Source organism: Varroa jacobsoni, unplaced genomic scaffold (genome assembly GCF_002532875.2).
Source record: "Varroa jacobsoni isolate VJ856 unplaced genomic scaffold, vjacob_1.0 contig01203, whole genome shotgun sequence".
NCBI classification, from domain to species: domain Eukaryota; kingdom Metazoa; phylum Arthropoda; class Arachnida; order Mesostigmata; family Varroidae; genus Varroa; species Varroa jacobsoni.
In genome coordinates, this window is record NW_019214596.1 from 2,088 (window position 1) to 27,705 (window position 25,618).

At 47.1% G+C, this 25,618-nt stretch overlaps 1 protein-coding gene across 4 annotated transcripts; it reads right to left on the minus strand.

Annotated features, from left to right (window-relative positions):
- Positions 1 to 3,857: 3,857 nt before the first annotated feature.
- Positions 3,858 to 23,718, minus strand: Eip75B (Ecdysone-induced protein 75B). Of its 4 annotated transcripts, none has more exons than XM_022852906.2 (6): positions 22,947 to 23,718; positions 17,285 to 17,373; positions 14,338 to 14,482; positions 11,310 to 11,548; positions 8,000 to 8,387; positions 3,858 to 7,071 (listed from the first exon to the last, which is right to left on the minus strand). In XM_022852906.2, exons 1-6 carry the CDS (start codon positions 23,185 to 23,187, stop codon positions 5,984 to 5,986), a joined length of 2,190 nt encoding a protein of 729 aa, XP_022708641.1. In that variant the 5' UTR covers positions 23,188 to 23,718; the 3' UTR covers positions 3,858 to 5,983. The 4 variants fall into 4 exon arrangements, with proteins under 4 accessions (XP_022708641.1, XP_022708642.1, XP_022708645.1 ...); XM_022852907.2 differs by lacking the exon at positions 22,947 to 23,718 and adding an exon at positions 17,524 to 17,952; XM_022852910.2 differs by lacking the exons at positions 14,338 to 14,482; positions 17,285 to 17,373; positions 22,947 to 23,718 and adding an exon at positions 11,880 to 13,255.
- Between the last annotated feature and the right edge of the window lie 1,900 nt (positions 23,719 to 25,618).

The following is a 25,618-nucleotide window of genomic DNA, read 5'->3' on the forward strand; positions in this document are numbered from 1 at the left end:
CCGACATGTAGAGTCTGGCACTAACGTTAAGCCCCTATACAGTATTCACGATTCACGGTTTTGATTGAGATCTGCTATAGAAAACGTCACCTGTCAACAAATGTACCGCTCGCACTCACGTTTATGGTAAATTCAACCTACAATAACTGTTGGTAAGCGTAGAATAGTAAAAAATTAGGTGACCAAAAGAGGGCTGGATAAACAAAAGAAAAGCTAAGTCTAGACAAATCAGTGATGATCTACCGCTCGATCCCTTTAGATAATTCGCTTAAAATTTGAAAAAAAAAAAAAAAAAAAAGGCAAAAAACTGATTTTTTTCTGTTTTTTTTTCTTCTCTTTCTAGTTGCTTTATCAATTATTTTTCAATATTAAACTCCAGTTTAGATTTCGGACCTTTGTCACACCATAATCCCCCTGATCGTAGCGAACGTAAACTACAACCATAGGTGTAATTGCCCCAGCGATAATCATTGTCTCCATTCCTTAATCCTGTACAATAACATTGTAATATTCTCTATTGCATTTAATAATTGTTACGTTCTAGGCAACAGAAACGCTGAGATCAATCAGTCAACTCATATTTATTAATTTTGAATGAAATGTCATGATGACCGTATGCGCTGCTATCGTTTCGGCCACCTAACAGCTCTGGAGTTGCAATATATTAATAAGCAACTGTTATATTTTCTAGGAATTTAACAATAAGAACCTATTGAGGTCGGTAAATTTTCATTACACATCCTGACGGTCGACCTAACGACAAGTGACTGCCGATCCAATGTATTTTATTTAGTGGTCATAGTTCCTGCTTCGTCTTCAGGCTGCGATCGTCGGCCTGACCTATAGGTTAACCAGAGTCAAAATTATTGTGCAATATTACGAGTAACTATGTCCCAAGTTGCGGTGTTGTAAATGGACACAAGATGACAAACCCGGCGATCTGTCCCGGTTTCAGGACAATTGCAGGTTGCCTAATGGTTTCCTTGAGATTTCCAATAGTTTAAAGGCGTTCTTTTCCCTCCTCCTCGCCTCCATATAGATCTAAACCTAATACTGTGGTAAATTATCTAACCGGACCGCTAATTTGGGTTCGATCTGTAGTGATATTGCGTGAGGAATCCTCCACATGTATACAATGTTGCAACGAGTGACAATGATTACGACTCAGCTGTTGTTGCCTTTAGTTCTAAAGGCCCAACCACTTGCTGATAATACGTAACTTAAAAATGACAATAACACGTCCAAGTGTAACTACCGATCCCCCAATGCAATTTTCATCCTCTCTAAAAACAGCTTTTTAAAGTTCATTCGAGACACAGTAGTTACCAAACGCAGCGCCCCCCAATAGAACTTTCTCCGATTAGTGTATGCACGTGACGATTATGGCGACTTTGTTTCCAACTGTACATAATGATGGCGCTATATTTACTGTGAGCGTTTCGTCAAATTGGGTGAGCATTCCAAACCGACTCAATTAAACAAGCATATTTTTTCCACAGTCGTCGTCGCGTTTAAAAGAGCAGTTTTGTGTGATTCCTCCACCTGCCAAAGCCCCAAATGACTTTTGAGACTGAATCAGCTGGTGAGCATCTTCGAAGGCCCCCTCCCCCTCACTTCCGTCTCTTTGAAAGATCGTAACGTCCCTTATGGGTATATATGTATCGTATGTGTTGAGCAATCGTGTTGGCATACCATAAAGTACGAATACCGCGGAAATTTCTCTAAAAGAGCGAAACTATCGACGTTTACATATTCTCTTTCCTGCCTTCACATTTGTTACTGACGGCTACGCCTTTGTCGGCCATCGAAGCTTTGGAAACAAACTACAAGCGTATCATTAACGTACAACTCTTTCCATTGAACCTTGGTCCGAAACGACATTTGTGTCCTCTTCATTTGCCAACACGGAAATTCTTCGTATATCAAGCTTGCTTATAGGCTTGTAGGCCACTGCGATTGAAGCCTTACAATCGGTAATAGTAGTACGCTAAAATGCTACTTCTCACTTCAGCTAGTCGCAACCATCGATCCTCATCCCATTACCCGCCTTTTCCTTCCAGAGCTGCAAAGAACAAGAACACGTGAAAATTTACGCCGACGATAAGCAATCCTAATAGCTAACCGGATTAACGATGTCATGTTTACTACTAGATCATAATAATAATAATAGCGGTATGACAACCAGCGCCACAACTACTGCAGGTACTGCACGCGGAACGCGTTCACTAAAAATACACACACGCCAAACTTATATACGTTACTGCACTACTTTCTATAATTATCATTTGTGTCGTTTACAAACGACAAGCAGATACGGTCGGAAACGTTTCCGTCGTGCTGGCTAGATCACGAGGCGAAAGGATGCCGATTCGAATGGCGAATTTTTTGTTCATCAAGTTACGGATATAGAGAAAAGTACGCCTAATAATCGATATATTATGCTCACAAAAAGCTAAAACTGCACATAAACCTAAGACTGTAGTCGTTCTATGCCGTTTGATTTAATACTTCAACGGTTATTCGAAGAAAATCTGTCCCCTTAAGGGGTTCCTGGTGAAGAAAGTTGTTACCTTGATTAGCCTAATAGTAATTTGGTGCTGCGGATTCTAGCCTTACGACCAGCTATGTAGTCAACGTCTGTCCTGCATAACTCTAACGCGCCACTCAAACTGACAGAGCGCGTCCTGCACCACGGTCACAAGAGAAAAATGACAGTTACCAGGTCTCATAAATACCAATATGTGTCTGCGCCAGCCGCGCAGGCAGAAGTATTGATTGTTCGCTAGCCAACACGCGCGACGGATCTTTTAATCGGTGGCTGTATGTGCGCTGTATATGTACATAGGGCCCACCGGATCATGACGGAACAGATGTATGTTTATCTCAAACGTTATTCTGCTAGAAGCAGAATTTCCCGCCGCCTGTGGCCCTTACCGACCCACCCGCTTCCGTACTCCAGTTCAGAAATGTAAAATGTGTAGTAGTATGTCTGGTACACGCGTATAATAGTCGCGATACACCATTGGCTTGCACACGCATAGGTACACCATTTGTGCGCGTACCGCGCGATGTTACAGCTGTACAGGCTCCACGTCGCTGGGGTAAAGAACAACCCTCACCGTCCGAGTCGGATCAGCTGGTTCGCCGTCGCATTCGCTGGTTCAGTTTGAATGAACGGAAAATGAGCGTTTACGCAACGAGATGGCTGCCAAATGCTACTGCCGTCGTTATAGTATTATATATTCCCATTCCGGGTTAGCTTTCTGTCGCCTTTCACCATCACGACGACTTCAACCAAGCTGATCTTGAGCTTTGTCCTTGACCTTGCTACTGGTTTGTAGCAAGTATCGACAGAAATAGGGGTATTCTCTCGTGGTACAATTTGCACCCTAAATAAAAACACGTTTTACACTGTGAGATATTTTGAGGGTATAATATATTATATGAAATCGCTAGCTGCGCTTTAGCAGTAATTTATTTTACTTTTATTAGACCCCCATGAGCTATCACTAGCGACCAGTAATATTCTAGCATTTAACAGTGAATAATCCGCTACAACAAAACTGTGTTGTTTTCAGCTATTCTCATCCCCTGCAGGTGGCATATTTTTGCTTCCGTTCTTGAATCTCAGCTTCTAACGTAGTACTATCAATAGAACATATATATATATATTTTTTTTTTTATTACATCTTAGATTTATATATATATATATATATATATATATATATATATATATATATATATATATATATATATAACTGCGGTTAGCAGTGTAAATCTAAGATGTAATAAAAACGTTTATAATCGAACGCGATTCCGCTGAGACACCCCTATCCAACTAGAAAGAAACAGCTCAATTTTATTTGATATCCATTTTTTTATTATTTTTATTTAGGGTTTTTTTGCATTTTTCCTCTCCTTAGTTCAATTAATCGTCTTTTCTCAATTGTCCATTCATGGGAAATGTATATACAGGCGAAGTTTTTAAGGAAGCGAAGGTATTATGATACACGCATGAGATGACCTGCTTGCTTATATATATATATATATATATGTATATATATATATATATATAGGTATATGGTACAATACATTGAGACGACGGGCTATCTGTAACTAACATTGCTAGCTTTCGGCTATTCTTGATGTCCAATCTAAATGGACTCGTACTTTGTATTCCTCCATCCGGCATTGTGGATTGGTTTTTTGTTAGCAGCTTTCGCCTTCGCCTCATGTTTTTTTCGTTTTTGCCGCAGCAGCAGCAGCAGCAGTGGGGCCTATGTTCCCGCCACTGATTATTATCTGGCCGTGACACTTTACATAAGCGCGCATGGCAATGGTTAGCGCGCTGGCCAAACACTCTTTCAGTCTACATATCGGGGAGAGATATACAATAGTAAAATACTCCTCAATATAATTATTGTTATTTCAAATATAATAATGTCAAATTCACAAACCCCCATTATTTTCTTTATTATTTCATCTAACCAACGGTTGTTATTGTTGTTTGCTCTAGATACACATTTGTTGCTTGATAAATAATAGTCCTTAGATATTTCTTAATTAACTACTTGTTTCTGTCGTATATAGTGAGGGTGATGATATTCCTTTGCGCATTATTGTCGGGCCAGCCGCAGACGCTCAGGGGGCTCAGGACCTGTTTTTTAGCCTTCCACTAATTGTGTGCACATGTTTGTTCCTTTATCACGCGATTGACGCCGGCACAGTCGAATTCAAGTGTTGGGTTGCTTTCTTCGTAAAGGAGTTATTAGCGCTCCTGTCCAACTTAGAACTTGGACGTCGAGCTGTGAGAATCAGAAATAATTTGCCAAAGCTGCGGACACCCACAAACACGTGTGTATGTATCATCGTCATTGTCTTCCTCTCGTCATCAAGTGGGGATTAGGATATGGTTGATGAATCATAGACGCCGACGTTAACAAACCACGTTGACGAATCCACGAACGTTGACCATTGTCAATGTTCGTTTCTACTACGACAAAATATAATGTATACGGGTATAATCATATATATCATTGTCACATTTATTATCATAATGTTATGGTGAATAAGTATTTTATAGGTGTGTGTGTATATATATATATATATATATATATATGTATGTATATATATATATATTTTTTTTTCTTTTATAGGTAGGATAGTATCACAGTGACGTGTTGTTGGTAAAGGGAGTGGCCTGTTCCACAGTCCGAGACGTCCTAAGCGCGCGACTCTGGTCACATTGCACTTTATAACTAGCCTTTTAGCTTCTTATCCCCTCTCGCTTTACAAATAGTGGTTTTCATTTTACAAGTAATAGTAATAATAATAATGATGATAGAATTTGATCATACAAGTGTAGTAATACTTGGGGTGATTGGTTTTAACCGGGATCAACAGGAGAACTGGAAAAGAATACAGGATGACACAACATCGAGGGCAGAGTCACTTTTCACCCTCTTGCGGCGAAAAGCTATGCGTTTGCCATATGCGCACAGCTTATTACCCATGTTGCTGTTGTTGACGATGACAATTGTAGATCACTTTGGGAGGGGGGTAGTACGCCATCGTCACACTCTACGTATTTTGTTACAACGGATTGATCATTTTTTCCCTGGTCGTTTTTATCTCACTACACGCATCGGTACTACCTCGAGGTTGTTCTTCTCCCATACCCTCGTTATCCTAGCGCACACTAAGCAGGGTCAAACGCCCCGCGTACTCCTGTTTCTGTTTCGTATAGCTGACTTAGATTGCAGTTGAGCAGCATTTACCCACTAGCACTTTCTTGCAGTCTTGCTAGCTTCTCAGCTCTGAGCTGCTTCACACGCCCCGTTGCCGTGTCCATTCCTAATCACCAACATCGAGAGCTGCCGACTTGAACATGCTTATTTGCTTGCCTGCGTCCTATTTTAGCAAGCTTTCTTAGGTAGTCCCCGGCTTTTCTTGAGTACGTTCTTCACCCTTCAAGATAGAGGTCCTACGACTCCATCTTAACCATCTTTGTCGATAAATTAAGGGGCGATTCGCTCGCCGAGATTGCGGTGCTCGGTGGAGGCGAAGGTGAGGATGATGTCACCGGTTGTTGCTGCTGCTGCAACGTAGCAGTTGTCATCTGTGGCTGCTGTTGCAGCTGGCTAAATGGACACTGCATAGGTGCCTCGGTACGCATGATAATGTTATGGATGAGATCGGTACGCTTCATCTGCTGCTCGCTAAGGAACTTGGGCGCTTGCTGTAATGCGCCAACTAGTGTTGAGTGAGCGGTCGCTAAGTCTCCCGTCGTGGACGACGCCGGTGGCGGCGAATGCAACCGTACAGCCTGGGCTGCACGCAGCTTCTTATGGTGACGGTATGCCTCTTCCATAAGCTGATTGGGCGATACAAGCGGCGGGGCTTGCAGAGCCCGCTTCAATACCGGCATATCTTCATCAGCTGTCGTTGAGGCCGGCTGCGACTGCATATGTGGCTGCAAAGCGACAGTGTCCACCTCATCGGTGGAACGCGGCGAGGAGCAGACCGACGTGGCTGGAGTGCAGCTACCGTGCTCTTTACCTGATTCGATGCCAGAGTCTGTCGGCGAGTCAACTCGCGCACGGAACGGACGATATACAACACTGCTATCGACAACCATCGTTAACTCGCCAGCCGAAGATGAACTACTAGTAGACGAGCTGAATGAACTGCTACGGGTTGGGCTTTTAGATGGACAAGCCAGGGCGCTGTCCAGTGATGAGGTTGATGTCGATGAATGTGGTGACGCAATTGGTGACCATGAGTTACGCTCATGGGCGACCGGCGCAGGCGGCGCAGGATGGACGCCCGTCCAGGGTTCGATGGGCGACGACACCGCGGTGTATGGCGGCGTTGTCGACTGTGGCTCCATTTTGTACGCGAGCAACTTCTCGGAGTGCAAAGTATTGAGCGTGCGCAGATCTGGAATCTTCTTCATTAGCTCGGCATACACATGGGTATCCTCCGACGTCGGGCACACTGCCTTCTGTAGTACGTCCATTAGGCGACGTTGAATTTTATGCACAAGCTCGGCGTTCCTTAGCCCAGGACGATCTGCAAGCGTCAAGAAGTATACGTCAAGGTAACGACGATCGTATAGCACAGCAGAAGAGCAAGTATAATAATAGTAAAATGTGATGGCCGTTTCTAACTATGCATGCTTCTGACAACGAGTCTCTAGAAACCAAGCAGTAGCCAGATAGCTTGACGAACACACACACAGAACATATTTTGAGTGTGGCGCGCTATTGCGGAGTCGTCGGTGAGCGAACCGCGCAAAACGCGGTCAAGGTCCTAACACCCTCTCCAGTAGCAGAAGGTTCTCTGTTCCTTTGCTTGCCTGCCTGCCTGCCTGCCTGCTTGGTTGGCCCGTAAGCCCTGATTGATAGAGCCGCTACTAAGCAAAGCCGACCGGCCACCACTTTTTCGGTGACACCGTCAATCACATGGCAGTCTCCACAGGCATTCAGCGACGTTCATACACGTACAGACTCTCTCATGGAGGAAGCAGCTAGACATTACTCGATTTCTAGCATTAATGGCACTGGCATAAAGGAGGCCAATATCGAGGCCTTGACGGCTAAAGCGGAGAAAACTCTTTGCTTATTGCGCTCCTGTCCTCTCATCGTCTGTGACAAGCGACAGTGGCGACGACCATGCACACCATTAGGGTCAGCACTCTCAGTCGAGGCGAGTTCAGTGCACAGAACATTGACTATAGTACTGCTACTGTTACTGCCGTAACTACATGGGCGATGAAAATGAGAGGGGAATGGGAATCGAGAAGAAACAAATGAAACAATAACTATGAACAATTTGACGGAAGAATGAATAGATTAGATGGTCTTGTGTGGAACCCTACACAACAAACTGAGTGCTTGTAGCGCTCCCTGCTATCGCTGTTGTTGATGAGTAATTGTCTTAATAAACATAAAGGTGTAAAATAACTGGCAATTTAATTCATAACAACATAATAACCTACCGGCAGCAATAATGACGGTCGCGGTGAAGATGGCAATCTGAGCGTCTGATAGGCCAACAGCATTCATACGATCGGCGAAGTCGAACATTGAGTCTAAAAGAAAACGCGCGTTTGATGACGAATGAAGCGAGTCCCTCCGAAGGACCTGACCGTTAAGAGTGATCATCTGATTGGTTGCTGAATCGAATAAACGGGCTAACCTTACAAGCAACACTTCGAATACGCCGGCCTTAAGCAGCGTGACCTGGTCCTCTTGGGCGAGCAGCGAGAAACCCGGAATGCGCTTGGCGAACTCGACGACTCCACGAATAGCCGGCGAAAATCGCTCGGAGAAATCCTCCATGAAACGCGTCGTCCCATCATGGCTTTGGGGGTTGAGTGGACATGCCTGGAAAAAAAATTAAGTATTATATGGAGACATTGAACATACTGATTGGTTGTCTACTCAAACTCTAGAACTTCCATGCATATATAGTCTCTAGAGGACAACACATGCTACTGCTATACCCACGCTTCTTTATTTGTTTTTCTTTTCGTCATTTCCTGCTGGCTTTGCTCATAATGAATTGCTTTGGTGCTTCCTTTTAGTGCTCTTTTCCTCGTACAACCGTACACTAAGTTTAGCCTACTTGTTACACAACAGATATCATTCACGATCTATCTACATTCCTATTTGTCTGGCTGTCTGTGCGTCCATCATCATCCATCCATTTCTCTCCGTCCGTGTCTGGTGCTACTGTGAGTAAACTGCGCTGCCCGTGCTGCCATCCTATCGCCTATACTATTTATATTGTTCCTACTATATAGTATGGCTGTATATAGCCTAACCGACTTTAGATGAGACCTAACGAGCGGACAAAGAAGTTTTACTGTAGTAGAACGAGGAGCGATACGATGATGGGATCCGAAAGGGGCAGCTCCAGAGGTTGTCTGGGGAGGTATTGGAAGATGGGGGGAGGGCTAGGCGCGGGAGTTGACGGCGGAGGAGCAGCTGTGATTGTGGTGACCTTGAGAGAGGGGCGAGAGAGTTCTGCAGCTGCGCCCAATATGCTACTTGCACTCTACTAGGACGACCACGATGACCAATCACAAGCCAGTCCCATCACGAAAAGCGACCTTGACCAACGGCCTCCCCAATAAAGTTCATCCATAGCGCCACCAGCCCCTATACTTCTGTATAACCCATGAATAGGTTCATAACTACCATTGCTGAGACGCGCCCCTCCGCCTAACGTCCAACGTCTTAGTCCCCTGAATTTCGCCTTTGACGCCCACTTTGGTCCTCTCATGGCCGGTATCTGTTTCTAAAGCTGACGATTGTCTTTTTACCTCAGCTTCTTCTGCACTGCCAGCGAGATTAATAAACAGCTTCACGTGTGATTGCATCCGACTGCGGCTGCTATAGCACCTTCATAGGCTGCCAGTAAGGTTGGCTTGGACGTCACGACCGATGCTTGTTTACTGCTGCGTTTCCTACCTATCTGCGTACAATACCATTGCACTATTACTCCTCATAGATCTATAAACTTTTACCGTTATCGACTGTTTTTCTAACTTGGCGGTAGCGACAGGTGAGTGAACAAGCGGCTAACAGCAAACGGCAAGAAGCCAACCAGAGAAATCAACAACAACAGCAGCTTACCCAGCTGCAAGTGCAACACGCCCATGGCACTGCTTACAGTCACACACTCACAGACAGATATGCACACACTGACGCACACACAAACCCACGATTCCTCTGTAAACAAAGTGACCTTGAACCTCAGCGGCAACGGCGACGGTGGCAGCGGTACTAGCAATAGCTAACTCAGTTTCCGATAATTTTTCACTAGATGTGTACAAGAACATGGAGCAAAGAGAGCAATACAGGATAGTCAATAGTACTTGTGTTTCAAACAGTATCTCGTCATAATGATCAACGCTAATGCACCACTACACACATAATGGCGTCCTGCTTGCAGAGCGGAGCAAAAGCACCGTGCCGAAAGCAGCATGTGGGGCCGTTTCTATGCAGAATCTCATCGGTGTCAGTACTAATGTTGTACAAAAGACGGTCGGTCATCTGTGGCGCTTGAGACATTTTCGTTTTTTTTTTAAATGACGAACATCTACGTCGGTAACAAATCCGTCATAGCTTTCTTGGAAACCGTAGAAGGCATCGTTATTTAGTCATTCTCCTTATTCCTCAACGACGTCGTTTTCGTTCTTCTTTTCAACTGGTGGTGATGATGGCTAATCAGCAGCGAATGAGCCGCGTCGAAGGTCGCCGCACGAGCGATGATTGCTCAATGCCACCGCCATTACCGCTGCAAGCGTCACCAAGCTCGGTCCAGTACATTTACTCTTTATCGTACCTTGTTATTTGTCGTTGCTGTTGTTTGTCATTAATAGTACTAGAGCAATGTCCCCACCGTGCCGGTGCGACATATGCAATAGTCATACGGTAACAACACGAATAATCATATCGCTTCTTCTACTGCTATTACTGCGCTATACGTACTAGTATGGCAATTGATATGTATCAGCCTCCAGACAGCAGCGTCAGTAGCGGCCGTCCGCAGTCGGAACGTATCGTTGCAGGTCCAACACGTTTTCACAACGCGGCCGCCGTTCCTACAGCCATTGCTTGCTGTCCTTGCGGCTGCCACTACGCTATGCCAATAAGTGCGTGCTCTCGCGATACAACGACATTACATAACGTGTTTGTCGGTCGGTGTAATAGTGGTAACCAAGGCCGACAAAGCTAGCGGGGGAAAGAGGGACATCTTGTGCGATGCGTACGACCGACCGCTTTCGGTTAGCGTTGGGAGCCCTCGCTGAGGTAAAGTGTGCACTCTTCACTTCTCGCTACTTGCCCATTTACTATTACTACGACAACTACAACTAATAATAGGACAAACTACTTTTGCGTCTATTATCACTAGACTACGATAACTGTGCCGTAGCGGCATCAAGGAAACGGAGGAGGGGGCTTTAAGCAAACGTCGCAGATTGTTCGTGCGCACACAGACATAGCCAGTCGCTAAGAGAGAACAAAGAAAGATGCCGGACAACTACACCGAACGAGAAACGATGATGACGCTTATACACAATGCTCACTATCGTTACTATCACCGCCTATCAAGAATGACTGACTGATTCGGTAATGCCAGAAATAAAGTTCAGTCAGCTGAACTCTTGATCGGATTATTCTAATCTCTTCTAGTATATTCCTATTATTACCGTCTTAAGCTATATTCGATGCTTTGGTGGTGGAAGACCGGCTAAATGCACAGTTATTTACGCGTAGCTTGAAATTGATGATACTTACAAGGCCAGAGGGACAACGGGCGATGACGGGATTGGCTCGAGCGCGCTCGATCATCGGTGCTACCTTTTCAGCGGTAAAGTCGCACGTCTCCTCGTGAGCGCGTACGATTGTCTCGAACAGTCGCATCTCATCTTCAAGTTCGGCACACAGCTGCTTCTCCTGTGAGTTAGCATTGACCTTCTGCATTGCGGCGAGGATCTTTGCTTTCTCGCGTTTCGGCACTCGGCCAAAACGTACAGCTGCAACATAGATAACGACAAGTATACAGAAGGTTAGCCTTCTCTACAATGGTCAGCTTTGGTTCATTCCATGCTGCTGCCTTAGTCACTATATTTACTACATGTTTATGTAGTACTACATTATGCCGGCCTGCTATACTACCGCACACTTGTTGCTTGTTCACCGCGCCGAAGGGGCGACTGAGCGAAGCAATTCAAAACTAACGATTGCTCTTATCAATAGAGCACTGTAATAGTGGCAAACAGAGCCGGAACTCTCATTTTCACTATTGCTAGTAATTGCTACAAGAATATGCTGAATTATAGACATTACCACTATCGAAAAACGTACGAGGGCTCTTGTGAATGGCGTTGCTAACCGCTGCCAGATTATTTCGATGCTTCATAATCGCACTACTACCGGCGCACAATGTGTAGTAAAGTAATCCATGGTGGGGGTTCGAGCCCGGGGCCGGCTGTGCCGATTGCATGGCTGGGCTTGCTTACCCGGTATTGGGTCGGCACTTTTCTCGCGACACTGAACACGCACTCTTGTGATGATTGCAATTGTTTATATGAGATTAGACGAGGTCGTTCACCGCAAAACCTCGTTAATCGTTAAACACTTAGTCCTTGGATAATGCATAGATAGAAGATGAATTACAAAAGAATTTACAAAAATATATAGAGATAATATAAAATAGCAACGATCTATCACTTGTTGCAAAGATCCTATGTCGGGGTTTGTGATTACACAGACAGACAGACGACGTTCGCTGTCTTTCGCTGCTGCCGCTCAATCAACTCTGTAAGTATCCCTTGATTCGCTTCAAGGTGCACGCAGTTCAAGTTCACGGGCCGAGAGACAACGAACGAACGCCAATGCGCTACCTTCCGCCTTCCTAGTCCCTTCTCTATCCTGCTCTTGCTGGTTATGATAAAAGAAAGCAGCGACGACAGCAGCAGCAGCAGCAACAGCTGCTCTCGCGACGGCAGCGTGACGTAAGGCCGCGTGCAGGCACCAGCACGAACAGCAAGAATACACAGCACTGTTATAATGAACGATGCCGCTTCAAGAAGCTCATTATTGCCTACGTCTCTCCCTTCTCTCAGCTATATATTGTATATGCTAAGGCTCTCTTCTTATATTAGGCCTATCGTCCTTGCGAACAGATGCAAACACAGACGCAGCACACACCGCAACACAGCCCCACCGTTGTCCATGGATCTAACAATTTTGCCGTGCCGCTCAACAGAGCTTCGACTCCTTGGCTGATGCTTGTTGTTCTACAAGCACCGCTAGAGTTCACGCTCGTTATTAGTAGCAGTAGCAGCAGCTAACGCCTATGAGCTTCGGTAGTATAAGCCTAATAACGCAGTAAAATATAGAGTTAAAGTCGTCGATTATTAACCGTAAGCGAAACTTTAACCGGGACATCAACCACGAATCGACAAAGAGTCGTACTTAGAGCGACGTGCACTCGACGAGATCTGGATAGTGACTGACTATTTGCTTGATAGCTCGCTGACTTGGTCGACCGACTGACTCTGGGTGTACTCTGGTGGTGAGAGACCTTAGACATGAGCGGAGCACATCGTCGAGAGTACACAGCCCGGCCGCCACACCATCACACACATCTCTCTAGCTCTTTTTCTCAACCCTCCCTGACTGCGTCGTGTCGTCTCCTCTGTCGGAGCCTGCTGGCTAACTAAACCCACTCTATCTATGCACGGGCAGACAGCACTCCTCCACTCCCTCCCTCTACCGGTTTGATACACAGCAGCGTTCCGCTCAACGCGGTCACTAGCGGCGGCCGCAGCAGCAGCAGCAGCAGCAGCAGCAGCGGTTGTATGCTGCTGCTGCTTCTGGTGAATTCTAGTTTAAGTGATGGCAACGTCGTCGGCAACAACAGAACAACCTTCGCCGCAACGGCATTAGTGCGACGCGCGCACTTTCTCTCTCTGAGTGTATGTGTTTGGGTGTGTGCGAGCGTGTGTCTGTGTGCCTGCTTGCCGTCGTCGCAGCATTTGCTGTCGTTGTTTGCCGCCGCGGGCCGTACTCATTGCGCTCACAGCGCCGCCATAGCAGCCGCGACCGGCGCTGACCTTGAACTTCAAAGAAGAAAACCAACCACGACCTAGATCTAAGTCAGGTGGTTCTCCGACCTTCGATGGTGGCGCCGCCTGGCGACTATGGCGGGCAACTCGAATCGAGGTAATGTGATTGCGTGCTCCGCTCTCCACTCCCTATGGAGGGATTAGTCCTGGTGGCGCCCTCAATGCTCCTCCTACATAAACTAAACGACAAAAACGAGGGGTAAAATCCAGCGCCCTCTGTGTGTTCGAATTGACGAGCGTTCACTCGCCAACAACACCGAGCCACGACTAGAACGAAAGAATACTGTTCACTATCGGCTGTTCGTTCGCCCGTATGCCCGCACGGCCGTGCCGTACTTATCGTTGTCGTTTATTCCATCTGCATCCGCTGCTACTACTACTGAAACTGAAACACCAGGAAAAATGGACAAAACCAGGCAAGCAGGCGACCGTCCCCCGGATCAAGCGATGGTGCTAGAGCAGATGGGAGCCTATGGTGTAGCCGCCTACCGTGCTACGAACCCCCCTCCCCTCTATCTAACACACCTACGTGCTACAGGCAGGCAGCGTAGAAAGGTCAACGCAGAACTATTATCACCGGACTGAAGTGATGTAATGATTACAAGCATGCATTTTAATTTGCAGTCAAACGAAATTCTACAGAAAACTAAGCAGATACCCAAAGAATGTACTATACGAGTATTGCAACTTACCATCTCGGGACATACCAACGGCGATACACTTCTTCAGGCGGCAATACTGACAACGATTTCGGTTAATCCTAAGAATGGCGCACTGCTGGTTCTTTGTACATGGCCGATATTGAATTTTTTGTTGGATGGAACGCCGGAAAAATCCCTGCCGAAAAAATTGCACAATGTATTATTCCCATGAACGCACACGTAAAAACAAATCTGGAGTACATAGTATATATATATATTTGTTAAATTAAACCCTTCCTTCTTGAGAACTTAAGGTACAGTGAACAAGGTAAGATGCCAAAACCTTTTACACTGGAAACATACTGGTAAAAAGATCTACTTATGCGCCAAAGTTCACAAAAAAATCTTTGGCCGTTCTCGTTTCATTGCGCTGTAAAGTGACTGCATTTAATAAGGAGCGCGCGCCGCTCGAAGCAGCTGCTGTCCAAGGACTGCTACCACAAAACAAAAAGAGCTTTTGGAAAAGACCAGAGGAACAACCTTTCCGCGCTCCAGTCGAGGACCATCTGGGTCGAGGGTCGGAGGAGGCAAACCATACGCTTTCCCTCTCGCCTCAGCTGCTGCTGCTGCTCGCCTCTCTGTTCGATACTACAAGGGCCCCGAATGCCTGGCCTCGGGAAATAGTATCACCGACCCACGTCTTCATCCCCCACTCAGATGGACTGAACTGACGGGGTAACTTCTCAAGCGAAACCCCTCTATATGTCCTACCAGGCATCTTCGTGAATCTGCGCCGACTCCGCAGCCAACAATCCTCTACAAATGCCCAGCTGCTTGGGGGAGGCCAGCCCTGGTCTACCCTGTTTTTCCCCACAGGGCTCACCTACAAGGCCCTGAAGGAGAGGGACGGTGAAACTAGGCCAAACAGAGCCATTCCGAGATCGATTTTAGTTCAGTTCACAGCCGCGAGGGCAGTGATGGCGCTTGCATCGCCAGTCTCTTAGAGTCGTTGACGGTGATGGTGACTGTACAGCGAACGGTCTACTGTGAGCGCACCACATGGCGATAAACTGGCCTCCATCGGCCCGAGGCTGAAGGCATCAATGTAGATATAATACGATTATACTCGATGTTTCTGCAAATATCTTAGGCTGGGACGCTCTTTGAAAGGCATCTCAAAATGCTGCTTAACGAGTATGATGGCCAGCAGGGCTTAATGTCCTAAAATTGAACCAGCAGTAAGCTATGGACGCCATAGGTCCTTGAGCTTGTTTAGCCAGTGACGTCTTAGTTCGCGAGACAAGCTAGTAGTGAAATAGACACACTGGCAAGATTTGTAAACAAACCTTTAATTGTATTACCAGTAGGGAACACATCTGCTGGCAAACCTCGCCAGCTTGTGTAGCGGCGGGCGATGCAAGAGTATCGCCGCTCCGTGATCGGCGGAAAATGGCCTCGCAAATGCCCGAACACATTCATAGAAAGTACAACTAATCGTGCGCGGTCGTGAGGACGACGATGGCAACGGCGATGACGGCTGCATAAGCGGCAGTCAAATAATTGAGCCAAAATATATACTATTCAATTGAGCGAAAGAACCAACGAACCTATATGATCGACCTAGTTCACTAGCTTACGACTGATGGATAATGACTTGTAGAAGAACAGTTTTGGTAGGGGTGCTGCGGGAGTCAGCAAAAGTCCTCTAGGTCTTTGCGAGGCGAGAGGAGGTCGAATACCGGAGCATCCGGAAATGAATGCGAATGCCAAGCTGGCCATTCACCCTTCGCAAAATTCTGAGTAAGATACAGCCAGAAAAGAGAGTGTGTGGGAGATCTATATACTCACGTGAACACGGCTACAAGGAACTCGACTATAGCCTTCTATTAGTTGCCTATACAAAAGAGGAGCACGAAGTTGAGCTACCCCGCTGGTGACAACAACTACTGCCGCATAAGCTATCTCCACTCCCGCGAACAGACTCATTGAAGTTCACGTTACCTTCGAAAGAAAGATCGCAAACCACCGAGGTCGAACTTGCGAAGCAGTGAATAACCAAAGAGCCGGGTTCAATACCCCACTGTCCCACTAAGAGGACATTGGTTGCTTGCTGGCTTCATCATGATTCCTTCAGTATCAACTAGTGAGCCACTACTTGTAGCGGAAGGACTTCGTCTACGAAGCTAGAAGAAAGGGGTCAGTCGGCTCGCTTTCCCGTCGGCGATCGCTCGATCAGCCTGTCACGCGGTCTCGATGATCACACACAGGCATGCATATAAAGAACGAAAATGGCGAAGAAACTGAGCCCTGAAGCCCCGTCTTTCTGCCGCCGGTGAGTCGTATTCGTTTATGGCAGGGTTTCTTAGGCCATCCGTGAAGAAGGGTTTGCACTCAAACGAAGACTTGCAAAGAGCAAAATTGTGGCAGAGGAGAAAAGGGGGTGGCAGGATGAAGCTGTGAGAGAGCGAAATACAGCCGTCGATGGCTGCTCTGTTGATCGAGGCGATGGTCGCAATTTGAATAAAAATGAACGCTACAGAAGCAACCGCCACAGTCAAACGATAGTCATAGGAAGATGATGGTGATGATGCTGCGGAGCACCTTAAAGCGTTTCAAATGCGGACGAAAAGTAGCAGATGAAAACGCAGAAGACGACGACGACGAAGACGGAGGACAATGTTCTGAGATGGTTGGCCCACGATGCACCTAAAGGGAACAATGACGGCGACAAGGCATCGACAGAGATAGAGAAACGAGCACTCCGGAGCAACCAAGAAAACAGAGGGTTAGTCGGACTCATAGCGACTCCGTCGCAGTAGCGATAAGGTTCGATGAATTTCTGTTTCTGTCCCACGTGTACATACTACAATCGAGCGATAACGTATTACAGACACAGATTCAGAAAAAAAAAACCCAAGACAATACATATTGATGACTAAGTATACATAAGCATGTATGCACTTACTGAAGATGTAGGAGTCATTACCGAGCTACGTACCTTACATCCTTCGCACGAATGTACTCCATAATGAAAACCCGATGCCTTGTCCCCGCAGACGCGGCACAACACCGTCGTTCCATCGAACTCTGCAACAAAGACAGCCACAGCGAAGTTCGAGCACATAACAGAACGTTAGTACTGACAGAGTCGATGAATTACGTATATAGACATTTTAAGGATCTTAGTTGGTATCGACTGGACATGTATGTGATCCGAATCACGCATTACTCAATAACCATATTTCAAACCAATATGTCCGATCATGACGCATGTATCCACGCACTGAAAACTCGCACATACTTTCGCAACTAATACATACTCTGTTTGAGGTTACGTGGCTATACATGCACGTTTCGCACATTTTCGGCGGTGTTTGCTTGCACTACGGGTTATTGAATACGTTGTACATACATGTTTGATGATAATAACAACAACAACACATATGGATATTCGTTTCGGTCAGTGCTTATTGTGCTAGCATGAAATGATTAATGTTACTATCATTCACTTTTTTGCCGTTATCTAATTTTTGAAGATGTTCCCAATCAGACCCTATCATAATCACAGTCGAGCACATACTATACTGGGTCACTTTGTTGCAATTAACTACTAGACAGCTAGCAATTAGTTGCTAGACAGCAACGTCCGGTCCTATGGACATTGGCATAATACGGTTACGTTCATTACCACGACTGTCGTATGCAGTACTTATCCATTCGGAGAATTGACTTTTCTAGTTAGTATCGTCCCATACACCGACCCGGTCAATGTCACAGTGTCTTAATATGTATATACACATACTGTGTATATGTACATTATTATTGCAGTAATAACATAACAGCAGATTGGAACATGCCAGCGTTCGATTTGGTAGCAATGGCGCGACTGGCCGCCTTTGCAGGCGCCGTTACCGCGGCCTCAACCGATGCAGTCGCTATATTTTGTGCCTGCAAAATGACTACTGTTGCCAAGTGAAGGCGGAGGTACACAACGACATCACCGACAGAATTAATTCGACGCAGAGCCAACAACGTATCTCATTCACCAATCGTTTGACGCTACCGGCAGTCTACTAACTGCGGGTGCACGAGTGAAAGTAACCTTTCTTATTTTGAATGATAGCGCCAGCGGCAATATTAGTGGGAACAGCGATTGGAAAATTGCCGATCTTCGCGGTGGTGGCGCCAGAATTGCTAAAGAAAGATGGTTGTATATGAGTAGACAACACGGCGGGAAAGCAACAATGCCAGCCAGGTTAGCCGAAACACTGACGACCTAAATGATGACAATGATTATGCTAATTGGCGTCTGCTGTGGCACTAGTTTCGAAACTATTCCTTATATTGATTCCGTTTCGCGTTTAGTTCGAAATATATGGGCTATTGCTATTGCAGGAGGTGGTGTAGCGGGGTATGCTGCCGCAACGTAAGCACTTACTCTGTCTGGCCGTAGGCGTGCCGATAACAGCGAAGCTACAAGTCTAATTGGCGCTGATTCATTTTCGAATTGCCATTGTTGGGTTTCGTATCGCACACGATCCGGCTTCACTTGTAAGATGTTCTACAAGTTTTAGCTACAAGTGCTGGGCTCTGTGGATATCTTTATTACTGTAAACGACACAGCGACCCGTATGGTGGCTAGCTCATGCTCTCCAACGCACATTCATTGCATTGTAAGGCAAGCTAGTTGGTAGACAGTACTACAGTGACCATCATAATCAGCTGGTTTGATCTTGGTACGTTTGCAGTAATAACACATACTGCGTCGTATCAAGGGCTGACAAAACCAACGCCGTTGTCATCAACAACACAGGGGCGCCAGCAGCCGTTGCTATACAGCGCGCGCTGTCTGCCGTTAGCGACTATATCAATGCTATAGACGACAGAGTGAGGTGAGTTAGCGCGTCCGCATGCTACCCGCTTGAAAGAAGAAGGGGAGATTACAACGGGGGGACCCTGCTGCCGACCTCGACCTTCATCTGTCTAAGCCGTCGCAGCGATAGCCGCAGCGACCGTCGATACGCCACCGGCAGCACCGCGCTCAATGTCGTCGTCGTTGCCACCGATGACGACGAATAGGCTTCTGCGTGTGTTTGCGTTCGTTCGTCTGCATACTACACGTCTAACTCCAACAGAATTCAACACGCCACCCATCATACGGCCGCTACAGGCCATCATCCAAAACAGAACTGTTGAATCGCTACGCGGACACAATCACACGCATACACACAAATACATTGAGACGATGATGATGACGACGATGATGAAATGAACCAATGCTCCCTTACTTATTTGTCGCGCACTCTTCTTTTTGGCACCGTTGTTGTTGTCATCAACGTCACATTGTTCGTGCACAATGACTAACGCCGTAGCTTGTGAAACGGCCGGTAGTAAGCAATACTATCTTTTTTACATCGGGTACACTCTAATTATCACGGACCTATACGAATTTATTGCATTTCGAGCTATTAGTATGTTTTCAAGCTAATTCGTCATTTATTTAATACCCTAGATTCCACAAAGATTCGATAAATACAGAGAAATTGAGTTTGAATCAGATGTTCTAATAACCGATGCTGAATCAAACGACCGCGGCCCAAAAGTCACAGAATGCCATCGTGTGGTCGTCTCATTCATTTTTATCGTGCTTCTCACCATGGCAGCGGGGCAACATGTGCTGCTGATATAGCAGCACACTCGACTGCGTGCTCGAGATGCTTGCTAGCTGGTGATGGTGACCGATGTTTTCTTCGCAACCCCATGGGGCTTACTCATTCCATTTCTATCCTTCGACAGCCACAACCACTCGTAAACAGCAACAGCAGCGGCAGTATCGCAGGTTTACTCTCGCATTCACCCACGACCCGCAAGCCGATGACCGGGTCTTGAGCTGCTGTGTGAACGAAAGCTGTACCAGTAACAAAAACAGCCGTAGCAGTAGTTTCTGGGTTCTTCTCAAGAAGACTGCTACTTTCGCTGGCTCTTCTCGGAGCTCGCCTGTTGGTTCGAAAGGCAACAACGAGGATAGAAGTCTGCAGCAGCGCGTGAGATTTAGGGCTCACTGTGACGACGCACAGGCAACCTTGTATAGATACTAGCCATAGGAGGTTGTTTCAATCCATGCTCAGACCGTACAGACGAACTATCCTTCATATACTATTTATTGTCGCCCAGATCGTTATGATGATCTTCATCTAATCACAATACTTCCATATGATATTTCTTTTATTTCAAATTACAGCGATCTAATTATATTGATCATCCGGCATTAATTTCAACGTAATACCCATCAGATGCGCCTCTCTGCGATAAGAGTTAATATATTCTGGTGTTGCTCTTTTTATTGTTCGCCTGTGACTCTTGAGCAGTTGCTCATCATCAGCATCGTCACAGTAAATCAGTGAGCGCTGTTGGGACCATGGTCGTCGTGTCTGTAACAATGGAGATGTTTAGTAGGCTGAAAGACTGCTAATACTGAATGATCAGCCGACCGCTGACTGAGTGAGGAGTCCGCATGCTCCTTGGCCACCAGTTACGGCCTCGAAACCCTGACTGCCGTTATACTAGAACTGCCACGACTATCGGCATCGACGTTGTTGGAGGCCACCCGTTCGGTCTCAAGCGCCGTCGGGCCGTTGTCGGCCTGGCCTCCTTCCTCCTATCCAGCCTCTGCTGGTAACGTGCTCAACGTTGGCCGCCGTCGAAACACCCGCCAGACCTCCCCCCACCGTGGGGAAGAGTTGGAAAAACACACCGAAAACAACATACACACACACACACACACACACACGCATATACTGGCAACATGGCATGCTGCCGCTGCTGTTGCTATTGATGATTGCCTGGCGATGGTGGTTTACGAGGTTAAACCAGGCAGGAGAGGCGGAGGAGGTGGCCAACTCATAGCCGAGCTTAGCACAAAATAGAATAGATTATTATAGCAGTAGTTGCTCTCGGTGGCTCCGAGAGCCACTGCCCGTGCTGTGAGTAGACTTGGACGGGAGATCCACACACGGAGAGGCCGAGAGACCCATACACAGACGCTGTGCTATGACCATGGTAGTCGTATGGTTGCGCCGTGACGCCAGCCACCGCCGTCATGGCGGCGCCCTCTCGCTTCCGAGAGTGCAATGCACTCCAGAGGGCAACAACCTCCCTCGGCGCGCTCGGTGCACCGGCGTGCAACTAACCTACATTCGATCAACATCACAATGCTGGCGGGAGTTAGCTCTCCACGGCAGCTGCCTGCTGAGGCCAAGACATCCGTCCGTTCATTCGGCTGTACACTCCCCAGCATTTAAACACAGAGAAACAGACACATACATTTGTTTTTTCCCTACCTGAGTAGGGGATAGTAAAGGGGAAGAAACGGCATCGTTGTAACTTTTTTTTGGCGAGCAACGGGAAATCAAGCGAGTGGCTCAACTGTATTGAATAAAGGGCACCGTTTTAAGTGAGACGTCATTGCGGCGAGAGTTACGTCGAATGCAAGAAATACATTTGTTCCTATCCACCTGTGAATTCGACATAAATAGGTCACTCCGTTTGGTCAACATTGAAAGTGCGCTCTTCGTTTAATTAGTCTGCACGCTGGCCCATCTCTTCGGTAAAGGAGTTTTCTGGGTAAGCAGAGTGTGCGTGGCCGGCCTTGGACTCCAGTATGGCCTTCAGTCTACGAGGCCACTTCGAAGCTACCACTCGGTTGCCAATCTATGTGCCTCCCTCTCTACAGCCACTGCTACCCGCTTCAACTCAGCTAGCTAACCTACCTAACCGACCGATTGACTGAATCACTTTCTGCTTGCGTTCTATTATACGTTGAGTACAACGGCCGAGAGAAGCCTGGCGGACCGATGAACTGTTACTGCCGCTACAGCTGCCGGGAAACGTGCAGCGCGTACACACACGCGCGCGCGCGCGCGCGCGCGGCCGCCGGTTCAGACCATCTCCGCACAGCACCTTCGATTAGGCGGCGACGGCTCACTCTGCCCGTCGGTTCGTTGTTTTTCGGAATAGCATGACATGAGATCGGGACGGGATGGCGGGCGCGACGTTAACAACGGCCTTGTACGAGCACAGTGACTCTCGACGCGGGTTAGGCACTGTCTACTTGAACAGTCGAACTTCCGAACGAACACAGCAACGGGCTCAGCCGGCCACAAGGTAGCGGTACGGACAGTGTTATTCCCGTTGACGACAGTTAACAGCGGACCGGTATAGAGGGACCATATAGAATACTTGAATCACATATCTGCAACATATCTTAACACCGACGACCGTGCCCTATGCGATGACTAATATTACTGGCATTCATAAGTAAATGTTTGCCAACTTACGAAACTCGCCACTTTAGCACATTCGCTGCTGGCCAGTGTCAACCGGAACGTCCCTTGGCAAAACGTACTGCACCAAGGGATACAAGATTCAAGCAGATACACTGTCTGAGATTGATAATAATAACAATAATTACGACGATTAACGAAAATTAAACGAAAACTATTAACACCAAGTTGAGCACAAGTAGCGTCTCGCACAGAAGTTGTTTTCTATTTATCCGATTGACTGACTGACTGACTGATTAATTGACGTTCTGCTGCATTTAGTTGCGAGTTGTCAAGTAAATTGTGTTCCGTTGGTGTTGATATGTGAATCGGACTAACCTAGAGGGATGTCCTCAGTGCGCGAGATCGCGCTGTTCAGAAGCACAGGACTGTGAGGCGCAGGCGGCGGCGGCGGTAACGGTTGCGGTTGCTCGATGTCCGAAACAGCAGCGGTGGCCAGTGCCGCCGCCGCCGTCGTCGTCGTTGTCGTCGTCGTCGTGGACAACGATCCATGCGCGAAAACCGAAGGCCGCTGCTGTTGTTTGTTGAACATCTGAACGTTAGATTCGCTCAAAATCATGTTTCCGAACGTGTAATGGCTGTGGCACGAAGTCCTCTCCTCGTGGCTGGACGTCGTCACTAACGGTCCTCGTTTGGGATGAAGCACCCAGGCGCAGAACAACGGGTGCCGATGTTCTGACGGCCTGATGAACACACAACTTAACTAACACATTGACGATGTTTGTTTAATCCTCTGGCGCGACGGTCAGGTTCACAGTAACTATGGCTCGCACAGTTTTACCCTGGCGACAAGCCAGCGGGTAAAAATCAACAATAACTTTTCGTACAACACACTTTGCTTCCGTTCCGTTACTGATCACTTTTTTACGACTTATTCTGTTCCTACACATCTATCTATATATGTGTATATATGTGTATAGACAGATATGGATATGCATGTATTCTACAGAAACAAGTGATTAGCAAGAATTGACTGACTGACTGACTGTCGTGTTGCGCGCGCGCACGCCCAACACACCAAGTTTAAAAAAGCGGGACAACGTGAACAAGTTGTCCGTTCGCAAAAACTACCAGTGCTGCCTCTCTTGTCGTCTCCTCGCTACGAAATGAGTTGGAGAGGTAAGCGCGTAGCGTTATATATGTGAGTGGAGAGGGTGGTGACGTAGTGCGGCGCTGCGTGCTGATTGGCTAGCGCGAGGTGGATGACCGGGTTCAATGGCTGCTTCCGTTCAAGGTCTTCCCAGTGAAAGTACATCGTCCGTGATGGGCGATGCCATACGAGCAGAAGCGGTGCTGCTGCTTTTGCTGGTGACGGTGCCGATGCCGCCGAGCGAGCGAGCGACCGACCGACCGACCGACCGACCAACAACGACGAAGAACAGGTAACAGAAGCGGCAGTAGCGGTTGTTCTGACAGCAGCGACAGCCACAACACGGACACACAGCACAACAGAAAAGATCCCATTGGAAGGAATACATAGGCTAACAAGCGAGCGAGCGAGCGAGCGAGCGAACGGACAAAGTAGTCAGCAGCCAGAACGACTGCCAGCAGCGGCAGTTTGAGTTGCGGCGGATCCACCACGACCACTACGGGTCCGCTGGCGACTGGTAGCGGCACTAGCGACAGTAAGAGTGCCAGCAGTCGTAAGAGCGACAAAACTAATATTCTGTTGCGCGAACGATCGTCTATGCGAACACGACAGTAGCAGTAGCAAATAACTGGGAGCAGAGAGCAGCGTTCGTTTGCTCCCATTTATTTGCACCCCGTCAGCTCTGCCGCCGCTGTTGCGGCGCCAATAGTTGTTAGTTTCGCTAAAACATCCATTGGTAACTCCAGCGTTCTGGGTCTTTCTGTGTAGCCCAGGGAGTACGCTTCTTATTGTCGTTCCCGCTCGTTGGCGATAGTGCCGATCGGCTAGCAGAGTGGCATCATTGATGCTGAACTTGGCAATAAGGCGCGGGAAAGGGGTTAGGGGGGCGGAAGGAGAAAAGAAGTTAGGGCGGTGACAAGAATCATGCACACGTTACAACAAGCGGGAAATGGGCAACATGCACTTGGGATAAACACTAAAGAAACAATGACATTGCATAGAGGGCAACAATAACATCAACAGCAAAAAAAGAGGAGAGGCAAAGGAGACGAAGTGCGCGATGACCGGTCAGCTATGACCGCCGCAAAAGGTTAGTTAGTGTATGTCGTTGACATCAATTGCGCTACGACGTTACCAAGCCATAATAGAACGTACGTTGGCCGTAGCAGGTTGTTTCAATCTGTGTATGCGGGTGAGGGGCGTTTCTCGTCCCGAGATTCTGAACGGGGCGCTGGTGGGAAAATATCGCTTCCAGAGGGTTTTCTTATTGGTGTGAATATGTACATGCACAATAACACGAATGCATTTATTACAAATATTTTATTCAACTCTCAATCAAATGAGACACATGTTTACCTATTTTTTTTTTCAGTATCGTAAACGCACCAGTAGAACAGGAAAAGGAGATATAACAGTGTCGTTATTTCTTCTAGCGTAGTTTAGTGACCAGCGAATTAGAGAGAGGACGAAAGATGAGCTAATGGCGAAACACGAGTATATAGGATTTAGAAAGCCGCCTGCTTGATTAGTCAGCCGGCCGGTTGGCCAGCGATCGGTGAAGTCCCCGAAAAACATGCAGCCGTGACAATTAAGTAGGTCTTTTGCAGCTCTCGGTCCCACCTACAAATTCTACGGCCTGCTTTCTTTTTACGGGTTTCCCTATCGGCACCTATAAGTGTTGTGAGTGCGTGTGTATCCACGCAGCTGTGGCGATCAACCAATGGCCACCAATAGCGACGGTAACAACAACAACAACATAATAGCGGCTATACAAGGTGGCGCAAGTTGCGAGTGAACGAAGGTCGGTGTCCGTGCGACCTGCTTCTAGTCCATTGCCCCTCAGCAGCCAACTCACAGCCTCCAACTAAGCCGCCATCTAACTTTAGTCAGTAACAGCTGC